The following is a 23653-nucleotide window of genomic DNA, read 5'->3' as shown; positions in this document are numbered from 1 at the left end:
CCTTTCAAGGACAACCTCTGCCAGAACTATGGCTGACCCAACGCCAAGCTAGCAGGTGCAAGTGGAGAAGTGGGGAATCAAACCCAGTGCTTCCAGATAAGAGTCCACACACTTAACCACTACACCAAACTGGCTATCCAACCATATGGCAATAGTATGCCCTCCCAACTGAGGCTCACCTGGCACCTACCTTTCTTTCATTTACCCAGGCTTTTAAATGAGTTCTTTTAGAATAGTTTTATTACCTGCTCTCAGCCTGAGGACTGTTTTCTCAGTGCCATTTTAGACTTGGTTTTTAATGTTCTTTTATGCTGTTTTTTTATTGTTTTGGTGTGCTTTTAGTGATTTTTTTCATTTTATTACATCTTATTGTGCTTTTTTAATTGACTCATTGTATTGTTTGGGTTGCTTTGTTTTTTATTTAGTTCTAAGTTGTTTCAAGCAGGCCTGGAGTGGTGGCATACACATTCTCTAAATAAATACCATGTCCTGCCAGGGGCTTTCAAAAACATGTGTCTTGGACTAAACAGAACCTTGGCCTGATCCAGCAAAATTCTTCCACAGACTAGCAGCCATTCCAACCAAACATCTGCTGGTCAGGCTGGAATGTCTGAGATAGGCAGAAGTGAGTGGCACTCACCCAGGTGAGGGCTTTCCGAAAAGGCTGCCATAAAAAGTTATGCTGCTTGAGGAATTTATCAATTTTAAATAGCATTTGAATTATATAGCGAGGCATGAGGATTGATGATAGCCCTTGCCATTTTTTTTTATTCTGACTTGGAAGAGCTGCGTGTGTTGTTCACAGAAGCATTAAAATCAATCACTGAGACTCAAGATTAGCATTTAATTGGGAGGCAACTTTGTCCTTGTTCCTAGCAGGGGAAGCACTGGGGAGAGAAGATAACGGACTTCTTTATAAAAAAAAAGTTTTAGGAAAAAATAGAAAAACATTCTAAAAGCTATTCTAACTTTCAAACTGTGGCTTAGGAAAATAAGTAGTGTGGTTTTTTTTAGGCTGATGGAGGCCAGCACCAAGCCAAACATCAAGATGACCCTACATGTAGTTCTCGACCCAGCAGGTATTACAAACCAATGAGTCAGGTGTTGTGCCCTACTTCATTTTCTAGCTGTAAGCTTGTGGGGGGGGGGAGCGCTTTACAGCATTTTGCAGCACTGTGATTCAGCAGGACACACACTGCATTTCACTCAGCAGCCAGTTGCTGTTCTGATCTCAAAGATTTGCGAGGAAGAGAAGCCCAAACATCAAACTAGAATTAATTGCTTGCTGTTTCCTTGCATGGGTAGTGTTTGCTCTCGATCTTCCAGACAATATACGGTAGTTTCTATGAAAGCACAGAAGTGTGTCTTCTGTAACATGTTGCTCTGACAATACAAAGCTAGCTCCAGAGTACAGCAAGACTAGGTATTTGCCAAGATCAGCATAAGGACCCCTGCCTCACCACTAATGCCATTCTCGTTTTTATAGGTCACCAGAAAAGTTTAAATGCAGGATGAAGGACTTTTGCTTTTCACATTCCATTTCATGCAGATCCACTGAGGGTACCTTACCAAATGGCCTCTAAAACCCCAGCGCTGGCACTGTGGCCCCAAATAAATGCACTTATGCTACTATTGCACTTCAAAAATGCATTCATTGCCCTCCCATTACAATTCTGTGTGTGTGTAAGGGGGAGGTTCGTGTGAGTTTCCTGCATTGCACAGGTTAGACTAGATGCCCCTGGGGGTCCCTTCCAACTCTATGATATGAAGGGATGCAGGATGATACACACCTTCTAAAACTCAAGCACCTAAAACTAATGAAGTTTTAAAAAAAAACAGAAAGCAAAATAAATGTCTCCATTCACCACTATATTGTCAATATGTGACTGCAACATTTCTTGTTCTCTTTTGTTAAAAGAAAAAACCTACCAGTGTGCTTTGCCCCCCCAAGACGGAATGAAGAGTCGGACACAAGGCACTGGTATAACTAAGGACCACTTTATTAAGTATAATAATAAATGGCAAGGGCAACAAGAACTGCGGCCTGGGGTCTCAACAGACCTTTCAAATTTGCCCTTTGGGGGCAAAATCATTGAGAGGGCTGTGGCGTTGCAGTTACAGGGCTTCTTGGATGACACTTCCACCTTAGACCCATACCAGTCCGGCTTCCGCCTGGGCCATGGGACGGAGACAGTGTTGGTCGCCCTCATGGATGACCTCCGGTGACATCTGGATCGAGGCAGCTCGGCAGTATTGCTGCTGTTAGACCTATCAGCTGTGTTCGATATGGTCGACCGTCGGCTGCTGACCCGCTGCCTTGCCGACGCAGGAATCCGGGGGCTAGCCTTACAGTGGCTTTCCTCCTTCCTTGAGGGTCGGGGACAAAGGGTGGCGATTGGAGGAGAGCTGTCCCAGAGATGCTTACTAAATTGTGGGCTGCCTCAGGGGGCAGTTCTCTCTCCGATGTTGTTTAACATCTTCATGCGCCCCCTTGCCCAGATCGCTCGAAGGTACGGACTGGGCTGTCACCAGTATGCTGATGACACCCAGCTCTATCTATTGATGGGCGGCCGGACTGGCGACATCCCTGAAAACCTGGACCAGGTGTTGCAAGCCGTGGCAGGGTGGATCAAGTCGAGTGGGCTGAAGTTGAATCCAGCGAAGACAGAGGTCCTTTGCATGGGTCGCGGCGGGCCAGGGGAGAAGATCTCCCTACCAGCCTTTGATGGTGCGTCGTTGATACCAGTGCGCAGGGTCAAGAGCCTGGGAGTGCTTCTGGAGCCTTCCTTGACAATGGAGGCACAGATAGCAGCCACTGCTAAAGCCGCCTTTTTCCATCTTAGGAGGGCGAAACAGCTGGCCCCCTTCCTGAAACGTGGCAACCTAGCAACAGTGATCCATGCAACGGTCACCTCAAGGTTGGACGACTGTAATGCCCTCTACATGGGGCTGCCCCTGTACTGAACTCACAAACTGCAGCTAGTGCAGAATGCGGCAGCCAGGCTGTTCGTGGGACTACCTCGGTGGGAGCACGTACAGCCTAGGTTGCGGGAGCTGTACTGGCTGCCAATTGTGTTCTGAGTTCATTACAAGGTGCTGGTTATTACCTTTAAAGTCCTTTATGGCCAAGGACCTGTCTACCTTAGGGACCACCTCTCTCCATATATCCCCCAAAGAGCACTGAGATCTAGTTCCCAAAATCTCTTAAAAATCCCTGGACCAAGGGAGGCCAAACTGAAAACAACTCGAGAGCAGGCCTTCTCAATAACAGCTCCCCATTGGTGGAATCAATTACCAGCGGAGATTCGAGCCCTGCGGGACTATAATCAGTTCTGGAGGGCCTGTAAAGGTTCCCAGGCTGAATGCAACCTGGGGACCCTGAAAAGGAATTCTAAAACTGAACGTGAAACCATTTAACAAGTAAACCCTATCGCGGGTACCTGTACAGCCACTGCTCAAAAGGTCCCACCTTTATCGGACTCAGCCCCTTTTCAGCTTGGTAAGTACCTCCCTCCCCCCCCCCCCCACGTTGTCTCTTTTGACACTTATGTTGCCACGCTCTGGGGCAGTTACTAAAGAAGTACGTGCCACCACACATGGGGCATTCATGCTTGAACTGACAAGCCTTCCTGCTGCACAATCCTTGGGAGCCAAACTCCCAGCAAAGCAAGTAGGGTTGAACCGCCTGCCCCACAGAACTGCGGGAAGAGGATGACGAAGCAGAAGAAGTAGCCAATGTCCTAGCGACCAAATGACCACTGTCAGAGTGGTCACCCAAATTTGGCCACGCCAGGGACATGACCTGAAGTCACAACTGCTGGTGGATGCGATCCCACTGAAGGGAAGGGTACAAAGTGGCCCTCATCCTGAATTCTTCATCATATTGCATCCAGGCGGGCCCACTAAACATCGTGTACCCCTTATAAATGATATTCATATACTGGATAAGCGCAGCTGCCCGCCAAGGCTGCGTGCGTGCAACCACGCCAGCACATATAAAAAACCCAGGCAGCCAATTGGCCAAAGTCCGGTCCACCTTGCGCTTCTTCAATTTTTCACTTCCTTGAATCTCCTGTGGGCTTCTTCTTTGGAAAACCCCACCCTCTCACATACTCTCTGTTTAAATAGCTTGTAGTCTGACCTCTCTTCACCTTTCATCTGCCTGGACACTGCAGCCAGAACTCCACTCAGCTGGGGTCGCAACTGCTGCATGTATGACTCTGGGGAGACCTTGTAGTTGATGCAAACTTGCTCAGAGTTTTGTACGAACATTTCAGTGTCCTCGCCTTCCTTGTATAAATGGTATTTTTGTCCATCCCCCTGCACAGCAGCATCCGGAGGAAGCAGCCCCTTTTCAGTTTTTGCAAATTGAATATCATGTCCACTTCATTTTCTCTCCAGCTCTATCCTGGCTGCATTCTCTTTCTCCTTTCTCAGTATCCTTTCTCTCTCTAACTCTATCCTGGCTGCATTCTTGTTTGCATCTCTTCTTTCCTCTCTCAGCATCCTTTCTCTAACAGCCTCAAGCCTGGCCTTCATGAGGCCAGCCTGCTTAAGTTACAGTAGAAGACACAAGGCATCCTCTCTCAGGGATGCCATTGCTTGGGATGTGGTTGGTTCAGCCAACAGATCATCTTTAGTTGACATCAGCCCAACTGTTTATTTATGGGCTCTGCTTTTAGGAATGGGAACATCCTCAGACTTTTCTTTCCCAGATCAGAGGAGCATACTTATCTCTAGCCTCACTATCTCATTAACCCAAGAGCTAGAAAATAAAATGCCACCAGTACCTTTACTGAGCTACTGGATGCTCTAGCAAGCACCTTTGAAAATGTAGCTTCTCCAATCAAAATGCAAAAAGGATTTCCCCCCCTTTCCAAAATTGGGAAGGTAAACCCAATGAAACTCTGCCTCTTTACCGGGTCCAAATTTAGCCCATCCCATTGCTTTGTCACCACATCATAAGCAGGGGACCAGAGAGGGCCTTTCACTGGCTGCCACCACTCTGGGAGGGTCCAGTGTACCCACCCAACCCATCTTCCTTCTTAGCAAGCAGGTTTTATCTGTGACTGAAGAGGTGTGCAGACCCAGATAATATAACAATACTTTTATTATCAATGCTCAATAACAAGTGAATTTTAATTATTTAGTGAAACAGTAAAGGTGGTACAAAGATAATAAAAGTCCTGATCTCACTGTATACATTCCCTTCTAATATCAACTGACTCAACGCTCTTTGGATGATGGAACCCTCCTAAACTGCAGCCTTCTCTCCAGCCCAGCCTTTCCAGAGAGAACAACCCTCCCTCTCTAGCTGGGCCTTTTATTTCCTTCCTTCCAGGTCCTACCCTTCTGGTCTCCATTTGGCAATTTTTTCCTCCAAAACTACTACCCACCCAATCAGAGGGACAGAAGGGCTCCTTGGAAATGTAGGCCCTGTAGCTGCTCTGATACAGACTTTTCTGGAGCCTGTAGGTCTCACTAGACCTAGGCTCAAGACAACCTGCTTCCATGTTACTTGCATGATTCACCCAGGACTGGCTGCTTGTCACTGTTCAACAGCAGCCCCCTACACCAGCCAGTTTAGTGTGGTACAGTGGTTACAGTTTGAGGCTGGGGTCTGAAAGACCCAGGTCCAAATTACCATTTTATTGTGGAAGCACACTGGATGTTCAAGGAAGTGAAACCTGAACCAAAGGATTCCTACGTAGTTAATGTGTAGACTGGGGAAGGCCTATGATCTATGGATTGAAATAGCTGACGCTAAGACCCTAACTGACGTAAAGGTTCTATTGTGTATTGATCAGTTCTTGACTCTTTTCTGAGCACATTAGATGCCCACTGATTGACAAGAGCCTTTCCACCCTCCGAGAAACTGGATAATGGGCAGACTGCCTGGCTGAGGCCTATGGAGGACAGAGATCCAGTGTCAATAGTGACTGGCACCCAAGGGAAAACCTTGTGCTCTCATAATGGTCCAGGGAGAAACCAGAAGCAAAAGGAGGACTGTCCCAACAACACCTGATTCTCCAAGTGCTGGTATGCAACTGCCAACAGGTGACCGTATAAACCTAGCTTGTTAGTGCTGTTTGGCCTTTGCATGTGTCAAAACATTTTCATTAAGTTGTATGTTAATTTGCTGTTCCTCTATGCAGAGGCATCTGTCTCTATATATGAACTGTTAACTTCTATTTCAATGTATCTGTGGAAGTGTGCATGCACACAAAACCTCACAGCTTGAAAACAATTATGTTGGTCTTAAAGGTGCCACTAGACTTTAAAAGAGAAAGGTAAAGATATCTTGAACAGCTAGAACATTTTACACTACAATCCAATGCATACTTTTCTGTGAGCAAGCTCTGGTAAATACAGTGGGACTTGCTTCTGAGTGATATGGGATTGGACTGTAAAACCTGTAAACGTCACCAAGGTTAAAATAAATAAGCGACACATGGGAACCAGCCTCAGAGACAGCGAAATAAAAATGTCACCTAAAAGCCTAGAAAAATAGGCAGGGGTTTCCTCAGGGAGTCAGAAAACCTCCTTACTTTCCCTGGCATTACACGGATGTTATTTTCCCCCACACCACTTATGCTGATGGAGCTAGACATCAACCCAAAATTCTGTGCTTCATCTGATTTCCTAGCCAGTATAACACACTGACCCTCCACTTAGGATTACTTTCAATGGCAGCCAGATACACAGAAGAAATTCATTAGGAGTCTCAAAGTGGCTTACAATACTTTCCCTTCCCACAACACATACCCTGTGAGGTAGGTGGGCTGAGAGAGCTCTCCAAGGATCCTCTTTAGAGAACAGCTCTGAGAAAACTGACTGACCCAAGGTCCCTTCAGCAGTTGCATGTGGAAGAGTGGGGAATCAAACCTGGTTCTCCCAGATAAGAGTCTGCACACTTAACATCAAACTGACTTTAGTTAAAAGTTCCTTGTGCCACACACGTTGGGACTAGGAATAAAAACTTGCACAGCATCAGCATGGATTCCTACTGATTATGCTTGAAAAAAATCTTATTTTGCAGATATTGCTCCCAGTTTGGTTAATGCATTCCATTTGCTGGGTGTGCAGGCCTGGGGGAGGTCTGCACAAGGTCCCATACTCAATCCCTAGTATCTTCCCCTGAAGGATTCCTCTCAGGCAGTAAGTACAGATGAGACAACCTACCCACCCATCCATCAGTGAGCCAGAAATGATGGAGCAAATCCCCTGGGCTGCTTGACAGGAGCCAGCTAGACATGTCCAACAACATAGCTATCCCAGGTCCACCTCTTCCTTCGCTGCTGTTAAGAATTCCAAACTCATGATTTAATGGCATCTTTGGAAGCTATAACCAATACATTTGCCTACCAGAGAGAGTTCTTCAAGTTTCCCATTTGTAGTGTGAAGAATGCAGACAGAATCTGGAAGTGATTGAGTTGAACTGCTGCTAGGTGCCAAATGAGTGCAATGCTACACAAGCAGTCGATTTTGTGTTCTCCTTTGGGGAGGTTGTATAGTATGTATGAAGCAAATAGAATTGTGTGTGTGAACAAGATATTGGGGTATGAATGGTCTGTAAGCTAAATAGGAGCAAGCAGTGTGATGCAGCGACAAAAAAAGCTACCACAATCTTGGGGTGTATCAAACTGCAAGATGTCACAGTCCCGCTGTACATTGCAATGGTCAGGCCACATCTGGAGTATTGTTTGCAGTTCTGGAGGCCTCACTTCAAGGATGTGGAAAGAATGGAGCAGGTGCAGAGAAGAGCAACAAAGAGGATCGGGAGCCTGGAGACCAAGCCCTATGTGGAAAGGCTGAGGGACTTGGGAATGTTCAGTCTGGAGAAGAGGAGGGGGACATGATCGCTCTCTTTAAGTATTTGAGGGGCTGTCACAGGAGGGCAAGGAGCTGTTCCTCTTGCAATAACAGATTTAAATTAAGGGTAGGAAGGTACTGGCTGGATATTAAGAAAAACATTTTCACAGTAAGAGTTGTTCAACAGTGGCATCAGCTACCAAGGGATGTGGCGAGTTTCCCCTGACCAGCAGCCTTTAAGCAGCAGCTGGACTAACACTTGTAAGGGGTGCTCTAGGCTGATCCTGCATTGAGCAAGGGGTTAGACTAGATGGCCTGTATGGCCGCTTCTGACTCTGTGATTCTATGATTCATACTCTCCATAGTTCTCCTTACCTAGAGGCTGAAGTGGGAAGAAATTTTTCTAATAAGTAGTAGCGCTTATGGGCCTTAAACGTGCATGCATATTACAATAAGCAACTGAAATAACTCCATGAAGGAGCTACCTCTCCCCATTACTAGGGTTGCCAACTCTAGGTCTGAAAATACCTGAAGATTTGAGGATGGAGCCTTGGAGAGTGGGCTTTAGGTTGGGGAAGGATCTTGGTAGGTTATAGTGCCATGCAGTCCACCTTCCAAAGCAGCTATTTTTCCACAACTAGAATACATGTTTTAAATAAATAAAAAGCAATGCATGTAGTCTGGAAATCAGCTGTAATTCCAGGAGATCTCCAGACCCCATATGGAGGTTGGTAACCCTTCCTGTAACAGGGACACAAAACACAGATCTCAATGCCAACCTCCAGGTGGTATCTGGAGATCTCCCATTATTACAATTGATCTCCAATCAAGATCAGCTCCACTGGAGAAAATGGCTACCTTGGAGGGTGGACTCTATGGCATTGTATCATGCTGAGGTACTTCCCCTCCCTAAACCCCACCCTCCCTGGGCTCCACCTCCAAATCTCCAGGTATTTCCCAACCCACAGCTGGCAACCCTAATGCCACTGCAGCCAATACCTATGAAATGTGAAAACGTCACGTCACCGGTAGCCATTGAACTGTAATAGCAAAGCCCCCACAGTGTGCTTGTGATCCTCAGGCTAAATGCAGGGCACAGGTTTTGTACGAGCTGCTTGACAACTTTTGTTGTAGAATGCCAAGTAGACAACATCAATGGACCTTATTATCTTGCTCCTGGTGGACTGCATCTGACTCGCTTTTGTGAATTACGTCAATGGTATTCCAGAAGCACGCAAGATGGAAATCAGAAGAATAATAAACATTCAGTGACAAGCCTTTTATGAAAGCACACATGCTCCCTCTGATCCCTCCCCCCCACTGATAATATAAATTAATTTCCCTGAATATTTCATTCACTTAGTTTTGCTTTTGAAATAAGATGAAATGCCCTAATCTATGCCAGTATGGAAACCACCCAGCATGTGTGCAATTCAGAATCTTATCAACCCTGCACATTCCGATAAGCAAACATCTTTTTATCCCATACATATCTCACACAAAAATTCTGACATTGAGCTGGTGATTTTGAAGAAAAGGCAGGCAATTTCATTTCATTCAAACAGATACTTCTTTATCTGGCTATCTTTGTTTTAATTATTTATACCACACCTTTCCAGAATTCAAAGTGATTTATAGTCATAAAAAATACATTAAGAGAGCAATCCTAAGAAGGTCTACTCTGAATTCTATTAAGGTCTATTCTATGGGGCTTACTCCCAGGAAAGTGCTCTTAGGATTGCACTATAAAGCAATTACACCAGTCACAGGATCCAATAAAATAAAAACCATAGTAGCATGTCACTAAAAATACTGTGAAACAACAACTTTGTTTCCAAATGCTATTTAAGTGTTTTGATTTAATACAGGAGTTTTAACTTACTGGAGCCATCAATCAGTAAATATTGAGATGTTCCTCTTTCTATATAAATAGAAAAGTAATTATAATTCTGACCACATAACCAAGGAATTTATTCTGGATTAATTAGGAGCATTTTCTGAGCCAAAGAGTAACTCTAGACTTGGCTTGAATTCACCTGATCTTATACTCCTCTCCTTCACATCTCAGTTACTGTTGCTTCATCCAAAAATGAATACACTTTGCTGGAAATAGTATAAGCATACGCACAGAACGAATGGGGAAATTTTCTATGTTTACAGACTGTTTTAATGTTCCATCCATCCAATAGAAGGAAAAGAAGAAACAACGTCCTAGAATTAAGGTGACAATCCAAACAAACTCTGTCAGGATGCGAGAAATCTATCAAGAGACTCTAGCAAAAATCAAAGGATATTTGTTACAGACAATATAGGACACGTTGTTATACCTGAACCATTTTAAGTGAAATTGTCAATGATAGTGATCCATTTTGTGAATGCCTTCAGGGTTGCATACATCTATTGGATTCCATAGCGGAAGGTTGGGACATATGTCTGTTCTGTAACTCAAACATTTTGTCAGTTCTGATTGGCAGCTGCCTGGGGAAAAAATGGTCTGTCCCTTTAACAGACATAATGGGATTTTTTTTTTTTTTTACCTCCATGTTCATTCACACATGCTAAGCCTCTACAAAAGAGACTGGACATTTTTTGCCAGGCCAGCCTAATTGCATGACAAGCAGCACCTAGTATAGATTTTGCTCCTAAATTACCATCAACCCTGAAGAGTGCATGTGCCTGGAGAATGTTTGAAGGTTCGTGTATGTACATCCTTGCAGGATCAAGACCAAACACATCAACTCTAGAAACACAAGAAACTGAGGAAATGTCCAGGAAAAACAGAAAAGCTCAGGTGTTGAACCGGAAAGGTTCTGGGAAAACTCCAAAGTACAGAATTAAAATCCAGTTTTGGGATTGTTGATACCTTCTCAACTTCATTTGCTTACGTATAAGACTCACTGCTTTCAACAGGATTTCCAAAGAAACATGCATAGGATCACAACCAAATATGCATTTTCAAATATCTCTCTGGCCCCTTTGTGGGATTTCAGCCTGTCAGTCCAACGTATCTTGACCTTTAAGATCCGACAGCTAAGCTTTTGTTAAGGCTCACCAGTGGGATAACAAGAGTGCTGTGGAAAGCTGAACACAATTCTAAAAGCAGCTGTGTAATTCTGCTGCTAGTCTGTTTTCTATTCACTCTTATCTAACTACAAGAGGCCAGGAACTGATCTCAATGCCCCACAAGGTGAATACACCACATATCCTGCTTCATTCCCAGATAGCATACTTTCCCATCTTAGTCTAGTTCAGGGGTGTCAAACTCATTTGTTATGACGGATCTGACATAAATGAGACCTTGTTGGGCAGGGCCATGCTGGACTGGGCCATGTGTGTACCTATTTAAGATTAGGTAGCAGAGATATAAACTTTACAAAGAACACAGACAAACACAATTAGCAATTTAAAATAAAATAAAATGTTTAAACATTAGCATTCATTGGTCCTAAAGGTGCTTTCTTTGTATTTCTCCCATGGGATCCAGGGAACTGAGCAAAGGAATCTCTGGCTCTTTCCCTCCTTCCCCAGGGTATCAGGAGGGGTGGAGCCTCAGTCAATAGAAGGAAGGCTTAGCTCAGTAGCTGTGGGATTGAGATATTCTGGAAAAGCAAGCTCTGCCTCCACACACACCCCTCCCCCCGGGAGGAGCCTCAGCCGATGGAGAAAATAGAGGTTTTGCTCTGTAGTTCCTGTGCAATTAAGCAAGCCTTGCAAAGTACACAGAAGGAAGCAAGAGAGAGCGAGAAGGAAACAAAGAATAGCCAGTTGCTCTGAGGCCTGATAGGAGCCCTCTGGAGCCTGATTTGGCCCCTGGGCTGCAGCAGCCAGGTTCCTAATGGAGCTACCTCTACGGGAGCACATTCAACCTGTGCTGGAATCATTGCACTGGTTGCCTGTGGCATTCCGGGTTCACTTCAAGGTGCGATTATGGCCTTTAAAGTTCTATATGGCCTGAGACCTGCCTACATCCGGGACCGCCTTTCCCCATGAGCCTCAGAGAGTACTTCGATTAAGTTTACAAAATCTCTTAATGATCCCTGGGCCAAAAGAAGCTCAGCTGACCACCACTAGAGCTAGAGTCTTTTCAGCAGCAGCCCCTGCCCTGTTGAACGCCCTCCCTGAAAACTTCAGGGCCTTGTGGGACTTGCCACAATTCCCCAAGACAGAATTGTTTAGGCTGGCATTTAACATGTAATGGGGAGGTGACCACTATATCACCATCCCACCGCATTGGTATTTGAACCCATTCCAATATAAATGAAGAGCACTAAACAATACCTAACATCGTTAGGGTTTGTAGAATCTTTCGGGATCAAGTGCCGTGTTCTACTGGAGAAAGTTTTCCTTCCAGATGTTTCGTTCTCAGCTGCGGAGAACATCCTCAGTGGCGTTGCAGCCGGAGCAGGCGCTCAGACCTTCTTGGCTGCTGTGCATTGAGTGGAGCCAGGGCTGCTGGAGAGCTGCTATTTCATCACACCCCCTCCAGCCTAGAAATAGCAGCTCTCCAGCAGCCCTGGCTCCACTCAATGCACAGCAGCCAAGAAGGTCTGAGCGCCTGCTCCGGCTGCAATGCCACTGAGGATGTTCTCCGCAGCTGAGAACGAAACGTCTGGAAGGAAAAATTTCTCCAGTAGAACACGGCACTTGATCCCGAAAGATTCTACAAACCCTAACGATGTTACCAGCCGTGAAAACCTGAAATCTTTGATAATACCTAACATCATTATTACATGTAGTGCTCAATAAGAACCATGCCATCTTGGACTCTAGGGAATGGAACTGAAGGATTGTTTTAAACTGTACAAAATTGTATGAAATGTTTTTAATGATCTTATTGTAATTTTATTTTAGCACTGTTGTTTTAACTGTTGTTAGCCACCCTGTGCCTGTCAGGGGAGGGCAGGATAAAAATGTAATAAAATGTAATAAAATAAATAAAATGTTTGACACCCCTGGTCTAATTCTTGCTGGGGGGAAAAGAAGTATGTATGTGTGTTCTGGTAACTTTCCGATCTTGTCAAATCTTGAAAGCTAAGCAGGGTCAGCCCTGGCTAGTATTTGAATGGATGACCCACCAAAGAATATGAGGGTCACTATGCAGAGGCAGACAAGGGCAAACCACCTCTGAACTGCTCTTGCCTTGAAAACCCTGCGGGGTCATTGTAAGTTGGCTGCAACCTGACAGCCCTTTCCACCACCATCAGGAGGCCCCTCTCTGGTTGTTAATTAAGGCTGTATCCATCTCTATGGCAGCACTTCTATACTTTAAAGAGCATACAGAATGGGCAGGCACACAACAAGAACATATAGAGATATAGCAAAAGGAAAAGCTTCCACTGTTGAGAGGGCTGATAAGGCCTAGGTAAAAAAAATGCTCTGCCTCTTTAACAGAGGCTTAATATGTGGAAATGGCCTGCTGAAGCTTTTCATGGCATGCAGGTCAATAATATCACCTGGTATATAGCATTCCATTAAGCCTCTACTAAAGGGATAGTTCATTTTTCTAAAGGCCTGTGGGCAACCCTAGCTGGTGAATTTACAATTGACATACAGCTGTTACAAAACCCCCACCAAGGGAAAAAAAGAAAAGCAACTCTATTACTGGCCCCAGATGTCTGAGAATGATGCTCTTGGGCCACTATTCAAACTCATATGAATAATCTTTCATGTAATTACTCTGACAGTCTCTTTCCCCTCCGAGGCCATTTTTTTTAAACAGTGAAATGGTGGTCACCCTTTTAAAACCTAATTTATTATTAGCAGAAATGTTTTTGAGTGAACCGAGTACTGAACTGAATCATGAGGGAAAGTCCCAAATTGTAGTATCTTATTGCAAATGAGGTATGGAGGCTACTGCCTCTCTTTTCAGAATTATCTCCCGCCATGATTAATGGTGTTTACTTCCAAGGCAGCGTGCAGGAGACTGTGGCCTTAATGTAGCTGCTTTGGGCTAGAAAACAGAAAAGTCATTAGAGAGATCAGATTATTCACAGTACAGTGAACCTCTGCCCCTTTAAACTCTGTTAACTGATTACCTAGAACAGGGCTAGCGCTCCAGATGGTTTTTGCCTACAACTCCCATCAGCCCCAGCCATTGGCCATGCTGGCTGAGGCTGATGGGTGTTGTAGGCAAAAAACATCTGCAGAGCTACTGTTGGCCACCCCTGACCTAGAACAGTTCAATCATTCTTATGCTCACTCTTTATTAATTATATATTTCAGCTGAGGAACTGTGTAGACCTCTGCAGGCTAATAATCACAGAGTCACTAGAGAAGAACAAAACCTGTAAAATAAAGCCTGATGTCCCAGCTGGCTACCCTTTCTTCTGGTCCCATGTTAACAAAACTGTAGTGGAAAGTACTCTTTCAGTAATTGAAGTAGAGCCAGCATTGTGTACTGGTATCAGGACATAAGAAAAGCCCTGCTGCATCAGACCAGTGGTCCATCTAGTCCAGCATCCTGTCTCATGCTGCAACCAACCAGTTCCTTTGGAAGTCCAACAACAGGGCATCAAAGCTAAGTCTTTCTCTTGGTGCTGTCTTCTGGCCCCGAAATTCAGAGGTTGACTGCCTCTGGAAGTTCCCTATAGTCACCATAGCTAGCCACCTATAGACCTATCCTCCACCAATCTTTCGTAATTCCTTTAAAAGCTGTCTATGCCTATGGCCATCACTACATCTTCTGACAGTGAATTCCATTGAACTCATTACCTGGAAATAATAATATAAAATGGAATTTAAGACTGGATAAACATTTATAAACTTGCACTGCAAGGCTATAATCCTCTGCACACTTCCTTAGGAGCAAGCTCAATTGAATGCAGTGGCATTTCTGAGTAAACATGCAAAGGAGGAGCTGCATAAACTGCACTGTGTGGCTAATATTCTTTGTCCTGGTTAGCCAAGGCTAGCCCAATCTCACCAGATCTTGGATGATAAGGAGGGTCAGCCCTGGCTAATATTTGGATGGGAATAACAGGGTCACAACACAAAGGCAGACGACCTCTAAATGTCCCTTGCCTTGAAAACCCTATAGGGTTGCCATGTCAAATGCAACTTGATGGCAAAACCACCAAAATGGTTAACATTGCAAGACACCCCTTTAAAAACTCTCTCCTTCATTTATATGCTAACAGTTCCTCATTGTAAATATTATTTTAAGAACCTTTCATTATATCTTTTTACTTAACACACAGCAATTATCCTATGACAAGATTATTTCCTAACCATGCTTCAGTAAAACCCCATGCATGTGTTTACTAGGACATAAATGCCACTCTGCTCAATGGGGTTACTCATAAGTAAGTATGCCTAGTACTGTTGCCATGCTCCCTGAACTCTGAAATTTATTTCTTAAGCAATACATTTCAAATCGGGCAATTAAATTCATTACCCCAAATCAACGGTGGATTAGATTGTTGACCACAATGTCATCATTACTCAATCCTAATTCAAATGCCACTTTTGATTAAAATCTTTTTTTTTTTAATAAAAATCTGTGATTGGGAGACTGAGTGGTTAATTGAAATGCTTGGAGTTCTTTTTTGTTTGCTAAAAGGAACAAGCTGTTTAATGTTCACTCGTAAAGGATTTAAGTCTATCTTATTTCCAAGTCAGCCTCCCTTCAACATGAATATTTCAAAACCCAATTAGGGTTGCCAACTTAATAGTGGGGACCGGAGAACTCCTGGAATTACTGCTGATGTCCTGACTCCAACTGTTGGTTTCCCAGAAGAAAATGGACACTTTGGAAGGTGGACTCTTGCATTACATCTCCCCAAAGTCCCTTCCCTCTCTAAACCATGCACTCCTTAGAGTACCCTTCCCCCGATCTTCAGGAATTTCCCAACCCAGAATTGGCAACCTCAAGCCCCCCCCCCCCCCCCCATTAACTTATGAGGGATTCAGCCAGACCCGCTTAAATTTTTGCATCCCTAGGCACTTTGGGTTGGAACTGAGTGGATCCGGCAAGAAGCAGCAACGCAAGACGTTCCTAAAAACGAGGGTCATTTGCACGTGTCAGCTTGTTGGCACCATTCTCATGACATCTTTAGAAGGGGCGCCGCTTCTCCACCTTGCCGAGACGTTCAGCCACACTCACCGATTCCTTGGGCGCAGGCGGGCCCCTCCAAACAGAAAAGCAGCGGGGGGCAACACGGCGTCTAGCCGGCGTGGGCTACGCTATAAAAGGTGTTTAGAATAAACTAAGCCCCCGCCCCGCCGGTGTTTCTTCCCCGCCAAGCGGGCCCAGGCTGCAGCCTTAGCTACCCCGAGGAAGCCCTTATGACGCAGGTCCTTGGGGCCGGCTGTCAAGCTGCGCGGCTGGGCCGCGGCTCTGACCGGGACATGCGCAAGGGTGCCTTTCACCACCAGACTCTAGTGGACCGCGGCCTCCTGCCTTGGGTGGCAGCGTGTCCGCCCTGTCCCTTCTCTCGCTTCCCGCTGCTGCCAAGGATCAAGAGGGCGGCCCCCTCCCCGCTCCAGGCGGAGCCGGCCATGGCGAGGCACTTCGGGGGCATTCAGATGGGCGTCTATTTGGAAATCAAGCGGAGCGACGGGCGGATCCACCCGGCCGTCGTCACGGCGCTGCACGAGGACTCCGGCAGCGTGACGGTGGAGTGGTTCGAGCAAGGGACCAACAAGGGCAAGAAGGTGGAGCTCGGCCTCGCCTTCGCGCTCAACCCCCATTTGGCGCCGCAGGGGACGCCCTCGGATCAAGGCGATCGCCCCGGCTCGCCCGCCAACTACGTCGTGACCCCCATCGCGAAGGAAAAGCCGAGCGGGGACAACGCGGACCGCGAGCCCAAGAGGGCTCCCTCGGTGGGGACGGCGGGCAGGGACAGCCCCGGCGCCGGGCGCAAGTCGCCCTGCGTGCTGGAGGTGGAGCGCCTGCGCGAGCGGCGGGAGAAGCGCCACCAGGAGGTGCTGGAGCAGCGGGCCCAGCGCGAAGCCCACGCCCGGCACCCCCACGCTGACGTCATCGCCATGATCGACGACTACCGCCACGCCTTGGAGCGGGGCGGGGCCGCTTTCGTGGCCCAAAGTTGCCCGCCGGAGGCCAGCCGGGGCGCGGCAGCCAGTCACGCCCGCAAGATCTCGGTCTGCGTGCGCAAGAGGCCGCTGAGCCAGCGGGAGGCCGACCTGCAAGACTTCGACGTGGTCACCATCCCCTGCCCAGATGTGGTGATGGTACACGAGGCCAGGCAAAAGTTCGACCTCACGCGTTACCTGGAGAACCAGACCTTTCGCTTCGACCACGCTTTCGACGAGCGCGCCTCCAACGAGAGCGTTTACAAGCACACGGCCCAGCCGCTCCTGGAGACTATCTTCCGGGGGGGCATGGCCACCTGCTTCGCCTACGGGCAAACCGGCAGCGGCAAGACCCACACCATGGGGGGTGACTTCTCTGGCAAAAAGCAGGAGCCTTCCAAGGGGATCTATGCCATGGTGGCCAAGGATGTGTTTGGGATGCTGCAGGAGCCCGCTTACAAGACACTGGAGCTGCAAGTCTTTGGGGCTTTCTTCGAGATCTACTGGGGGAAGGTCTATGACCTGCTCAACTGGAAGAACCAGCTGCGGGTGCTGGAGGACAGAAACCAACAGGTTCAGGTGGTTGGGCTGCTGGAACAAGAAGTGCTCTGCATGGAGGATGTGATGAAGCTCATTGAGAGAGGGAACAGGTGCCGGACCTCCGGACAGACCTCTGCAAACACCCATTCATCACGAAGCCACTCTGTTTTTCAGATCATCCTCAAGAGGAAAGGGAGGCTGTATGGGAAGTTTTCCTTGATTGATTTAGCTGGCAATGAGAGAGGAGCAGACACTTTCAGTGCAGACAGGCAAACCAGGCTGGAAGGAGCAGAGATCAACAAGAGTCTCTTGGCACTGAAGGAATGCATAAGAGCCTTGGGGCGCAATAAAGGCCACACTCCGTTTAGAGCTAGCAAGCTTACCCAGGTGTTGAGGGACTCATTCATAGGGGAAAACTCATGCACTTGCATGATTGCCACCATTTCCCCTGGGCTGAAGTCGTGTGAACACACACTCAACACTCTGAGATACGCCAACAGAGTGAAGGAACTGTCCCTGGACCCAAATGCTTTCAAACAATTCCACGCTATCGCACCCAGATCTGTCTATCAACCTGATGACTTGGCAAAGTCATGGACCATCCAAAGCTTGCCTGAGACAGACGAGTTCAAAGTCTTTTGCGTTCAGAAGGAGGACCAGGTCTCACCACAGACACTTACGTTCATTAGCAGACAGAAAGGCCAGAAGAAGAGGAAGGGGATTGATGAGAGAATGCTGCTGGAGGACCACCAGGATTCTCTCGAGTGGCTGAAAGCATTCCTCAGCATAGCTGAAGAAATAGACTACGACATAGATTTTTATGCAGCACAGTTTGAAGCCGTGCTGGCCAAGAAAATCGCCATTCTGTCTGAGATCCAAGATAAATTGAAATCTTTCCGCTCAGATCTTTGCAACAAAGAACTAGGGAATGGGCAGGTAGCTGTGAAAAGATCTCGCATTCTATGAAGGGAGGCTTCCGTTCCTCATAACGCTATGGAGCTACGTCAGTTTTACGGCAGAGTGGGATCTACCCACTTGACAATTCTAAAACTAAATCCTTAAAATCATATATTGGCCTGAGTGTATTGTTTGATTCTGGGTCCCCTGCCCCTTTTCCCACTGAATGCCATCTGAACCTAGTGTGAACAAAACTCTCCTAAGGTGACTCCAGTTCTTTCCTATAGTGTTCTGAGATAACATTTTTTCAAGCTGAAAATAGAATCTGTGACCAGTGAATGTTTGGAGTGATTCTTTAAACAAAGAGGAATGTATAAAGCACTGGTTACACTTTTAGAGGATGAGGAGAGGTTTGTGTCTCAAACAAGGCTGAACTTTAGGACAGGGATGTCAAACATGCGGTCTAGAAGCTGAATCAGGCCCCCGAGCAACTGGCTGTCATCTGCTTCCTTCTCCCTATATCTTGCTTCCTTCTGTATCACTGTTTGCTTTGCAAGACTTACTTGATTGCACAGCAGAGCTACTGTGCCAAGCCTTTCTTCCTTCTATTGGCTGAGGCTCCTCCCTCTCCTGGTCCTTTGGGGAAGGAAGGAAAGAGCCACAGCTTCCTTTGCCCAGTTCCCTGTATCCCATGGGAGAAATACAAAGAAAGCACCTTTAAGATAGAGTGCTAACATTTTAAGCTTATTTTAAGTTTCTTTTTAAAAATCTAATTGTGTTTGTGTCCTTTATAAAGTTTATATATCTCTGCTTAAAAGGTAAAAGATAAAGGTAGTCCCTTGTGCAAGCACTAGTCATTTCCAACCCTGGGGTGACATCGCATCACAAATTTTTCATGGCAGACTTTTTACAGGGTGGTTTGCCATTGCCTTCCCCAGTCACCTACACTTTCCCCCCAGCAAGCTGGATACTCATTTTGCTGACCTTGGAAGAATGGAAGGCTGAGTCAACCTTGAGCCAGCTACCTGCACCCAGCTTCTGCTGGGATCAAACTCTGGTCATGAGCAGAGAGCTTGGACTGTAGTACTGCAACTTTACCACTCTGCGCCACGGGGCTCTTCCTATATCTCTGCTACCTAATCTTATTTGTTACACACATGTTCCGGCCTGATATAGCTCAGCCCAACCCAACATGGTCTGGCCCACAAGGTCTCATTTATTTCAGATATGGCCCTCATAACAAATGAGTTTGACACCCCTGCTTTAGGATGCCTGCTTGCTCTCCCCCATTTACCCCAAGCTGTTGCTGTTTTATCAGAAGTGGAGCAAAACTTGGCTCCTGCCTGCTTGGCCTCAGGATATAAAAGATCCCCTGTCCTGGGAGGAGAGGCTAAAACATGCTCTGAGCAACGGGGACTAAGAATAGGAATGGGGGGAGATGCTTGTTTTGTTGTGTGCTGTCTTGTGAAATGAGAAGTAGTATGGAAATACAGGATTTTTAACAGCAGTAGAGGAAAAGTACACCATCTTAGGTGTGAAACTGGAGAACCAAGTTTCAGCTGCGTGGAAAGGGTGAATCATGATATAGGTATAGATGCATTTTTTAAGATATGGAAAAGTAGATATTTATACCCTTTTCTCTACCTTAAGGACTCTCAAAGTGCTTGCAGTCTCCTTCCCTTCCTTTCCCCACAGCAAGCACTTTGTTAGGTAGGTGGGGCTGAGAGAGTTCTGAGAGAACTGTGCCTGGCCCAAGATCACCCAGCTGGCTTCAGGTGAAGGAGGAGTGGGGAATCAAACTCAGTTGTCCAGATGAGAGTTCAGCGCTCTTAACCACTACAGCAGGGGTGGCCAACGGTAGCTCTCCAGATGTTTTTTTTGCCTACAACTCCCATCAGCCCCAGCCATTGGCCATACTGGCTGGGGCTGATGGGGGTTGTAGGCAAAAACATCTGGAGAGCTACTGTTGGCCACCCCTGCACTACAGCATGCTGGCTCTCAGGGTGAGGGAAAGTGTTCTTATCCAAAGGCAGATAAGTGTAGCATCTACTTGTTGATCACTTTTTTTTTAATGCGGTGCTCTGGGTTTCTCAACCTCCATTTTCCCTGCATGTGAGAATGATGCGCTTGTGCTGCCTAGGCCTTTGTTCAGTTTTGCACAACTTGTGGACGCCAAAGTTAAAACAGCTGCATATTGTGACCTGCTTGATGTTTGCTCACACCCCCCCACCCTTTAAATTCCAGACAGGCAGTAAAAGTAGAGATGTTTTGAAACTTCTGCTGGGCTGCCTTTAATGTGTTTGAACAGTAGCTATCTATCTAGACAGTTGCATCAACTCTGACCAGGAACCAGGGGGAGGTGTCATTATGTGAAAGAAAATGGAGGGATTCTAAATATTTATATATAAGCACATTTCGTTAAACCAGATATTAGTTTGGTTTGGTTTTCCAAAGAAAGAGCAAGATCCGTTAGAACATGAACATAGAATTAATGAACTGTAGAAGTCACTCTTTTGTCTTCTCATTATCATCTGACTTGTGGCACTAGCCGCATATCCACTTGAATTTTTATTCCTTTAAAGAAGTCTTGCACGCCCATTATTGCAAAATTTAGTGGTGTAGCCTTTGCATGGTCTCTAATCACCATTTTTTTAGGCCTGCAAGGGGAAATGTACATTTTTAATGCTCTTTGTGTAGCAAGACTCAGGGTCATAGCCACAGTAATAAGCCAGAAAGGGAAGCTTTCAATATTCTTCCTTCCTGAGCCAGATGATGTCTGTTCTCTTACCACTGATACAAGAACCTGCCTCACTCGTTTATTAACAGCCTGCTTTTCTCGCAGAGACTCCAGGTGGATCACTCAGTATAAAACAGTATAATCAGGCAGCATAAAACATACCGAATAAATAAGCAATGCAATAAGACTAGGATTGCAAAATTAGAAAACAATGCAAAGAAAAAAGTGACACGGACATGGCTTACTATAAATAATGCAAAGAATGGAATTAGAAAAGAAGAAGAAAATGCAATAAAAGCAAGATAATGCTTACAATAAAGAGTAACATAGACTTCACTCGGGAATTTGTTCTTAAGATTGTGGGCTTTAGGAAATTATTTTTCAGAGTGAGGTACCCATCCCTAATCTTGATTGGGTCCAAGCCTGATAATATCAAATATTTATATGGATCACCTAGTTGTGACAAATCAGGATCTTCCTCTGAAACGCTATAAAACAACTGGCATTTGCAACCTCTATGTCTAATGGGAAGCTCCCCCACTGGGTTTCTGAGTGTTTCCTTTTTAATATCTAATGTTTTAGTTGCAACATCCTAGCAAAACTACTTCTCTGGAATTTGTTTTATTGTGTAAATTAAATTGGTTGGTTTCAATGTCAGTCTTCTAAATTATGTGAGTTGTTTTGAATAGTAATTTCTGGATACAAATACTTTTAATAACATTTCTTTTTTTTTTTAATTCTCCATACGAGAAAACTAGAACACCAAGAAGAACATTAGGCTAGAATGGTTTTTCTTGATTTTTTTTTCCTAGCAGGTAACGTTGTTGTTGTTCAGTTGCACAGTCGAATCTGACTCTTTGTGACCCCATGGACCAAGTCACGAAAGGCGCATGGTGTTCTCCACCTGCACTCTGACCCAGTATAGTTGTATGAGGTCTATACAGTCTCTGTCAGCCTCTGCACAGCAAAATGCTAATCCACAAGCTATTCTGTTAATTAATGCTGTGCAAATTCCACTTAATTCAGTAGGTCTTGTTTCTATGTAGATACAGAATTAAGTGAACAATGACTGGAGAAATTGGTGGTGTGCCAGAACTACTTTTTTTTTTTTGCTTTTTGCTTTTTGCTCAAGAGCAACAAAAAGAATGGGATGTGAGGGGGAGGTACTCCTCTTGTCTTGACTACCATCAGTGAGAGAATCAGGGCCAGGCTTGGTTGCAGAGCATAAAAGAGCATGGGGATGGAAATAGTGGAGGAATGGTGAACATGTACAAATGGGAAAGTACCTGAGCATCTTGTGACTTTTATCTAGTGTATATATGAACTCATTCCTGTAAATATTGCATGTTTTTCTTGAACTCAGTGTGTTTCATTCACTTTATTTATATCTTGCCTTTCTTCCCAATGAGGACACAAAGTGGCTTACTTTGTTCTCTCCATTTTATGCTCACAACATCCATGTGAGGTAGATCAGGCTGGTAATGTGACCAGCCTAAGGTCACCTAGCACGCTTCTTCGGCAGACTGAATCTGACAGTTTAAACACTATACCAGGCCTGGTCTGACAGTCTACGCACTATGCCACACTGGAACAAATATTCAACTTGGAATGTTTCCCCTTTTCGTAGTAAGATTTAAGCATTAAATATCTCAGATAACTGAGTCTTTTTCTCAGAGGGGTCTTAACTGTGAGCACTTCTATGTAAGGGCTGTGTGCAACACTAGAGTAGCAGGCCTCTTTGTTTCATTTTTGATTTGGGAGATACGTTAATCTCTGCCTTATCTGCCTGCTGAGTGAGGCCAGTCCTGCTTCCAGCAGCGAAAATGAAATATACAAAGGTGATAGTTAGACCAGGATTTCCCAAACTTTTCATTCCCGTGGCCTGGTTATTTTTACACTTCTCCTTCGTGGCCCACTAAAATTTGGGGGTAGAGCCAGGAGACTTTGGGGGTGGAGCTAGGAGACAGGAATTATGTCATTTCCTATGGTGTCAAGGACTAAGTGATGTCATTTCCAGGGCACACAACCAAAATTCCACCTTTTCCTGTGATGTCACTTCCAGGGCACTCCCCCAAACCTGCCTCTTCTTCGGAAATAAATTCATTTTCAGAAAAAGCTCCCTGAAACTCATGCTGAGCCAAAATGGGGGTGGAAAGTGGGCGGTCCTCTCTTTTCACCCCCACACCTGCATGCACTTATCTGTTTGTATATTCTTCTCCAGCTTGCAAGCACTCCTAATGCCCATGTTCAATAGCCTGCACCACCTACACACCCCTTCCTCAAATGAACTGGCCAGTGTATGCAGTTGGAAGTGCTGTTGCCATTGCCATCAGGAATGCCAGCACTATGTACTACCCACACTGGGCCCTGGCAGCTGCTCTACGTAAAAATATGCTGACACATTTAGTAGGCCTTTCCTTCAGCTGCTACTACTGGAACCTTTCCTCAAGCTACAACCAAGCTTGCTTGGTTTCAAGAAAATCGTTTGACAGCTATATTTCATACTTTTTTTTTGTTGAAACACAGGGAAATTGCTGTGAAAGATAACAGAGAATCGTACTGCAATTAATTAATTAATTTCAAGTTATATGAAGTTCATACAAGCTTTTCTGCAGTTATCCCAAAAAGGATATTTAT

At 45.5% G+C, this 23653-nt stretch overlaps 1 protein-coding gene across 1 annotated transcript; it reads left to right on the top strand.

Moving 5' to 3' along the window:
* Positions 1-16149: 16149 nt before the first annotated feature.
* KIF2B (kinesin family member 2B) lies at positions 16150-18451 on the top strand. Its single transcript, XM_060253111.1, has one exon. The coding sequence runs from the start codon at positions 16159-16161 to the stop codon at positions 18346-18348; it is 2190 nt and encodes a 729-aa protein (XP_060109094.1). The 5' UTR covers positions 16150-16158; the 3' UTR covers positions 18349-18451.
* The last annotated feature ends 5202 nt before the right edge of the window (positions 18452-23653 follow it).

Source organism: Heteronotia binoei, chromosome 13, assembly GCF_032191835.1.
Source record: "Heteronotia binoei isolate CCM8104 ecotype False Entrance Well chromosome 13, APGP_CSIRO_Hbin_v1, whole genome shotgun sequence".
NCBI classification, from domain to species: Eukaryota; Metazoa; Chordata; class Lepidosauria; order Squamata; family Gekkonidae; genus Heteronotia; species Heteronotia binoei.
Note: the sequence above shows the minus strand (reverse complement) of the source record. Positions and strands in the feature narration are given on the sequence as shown.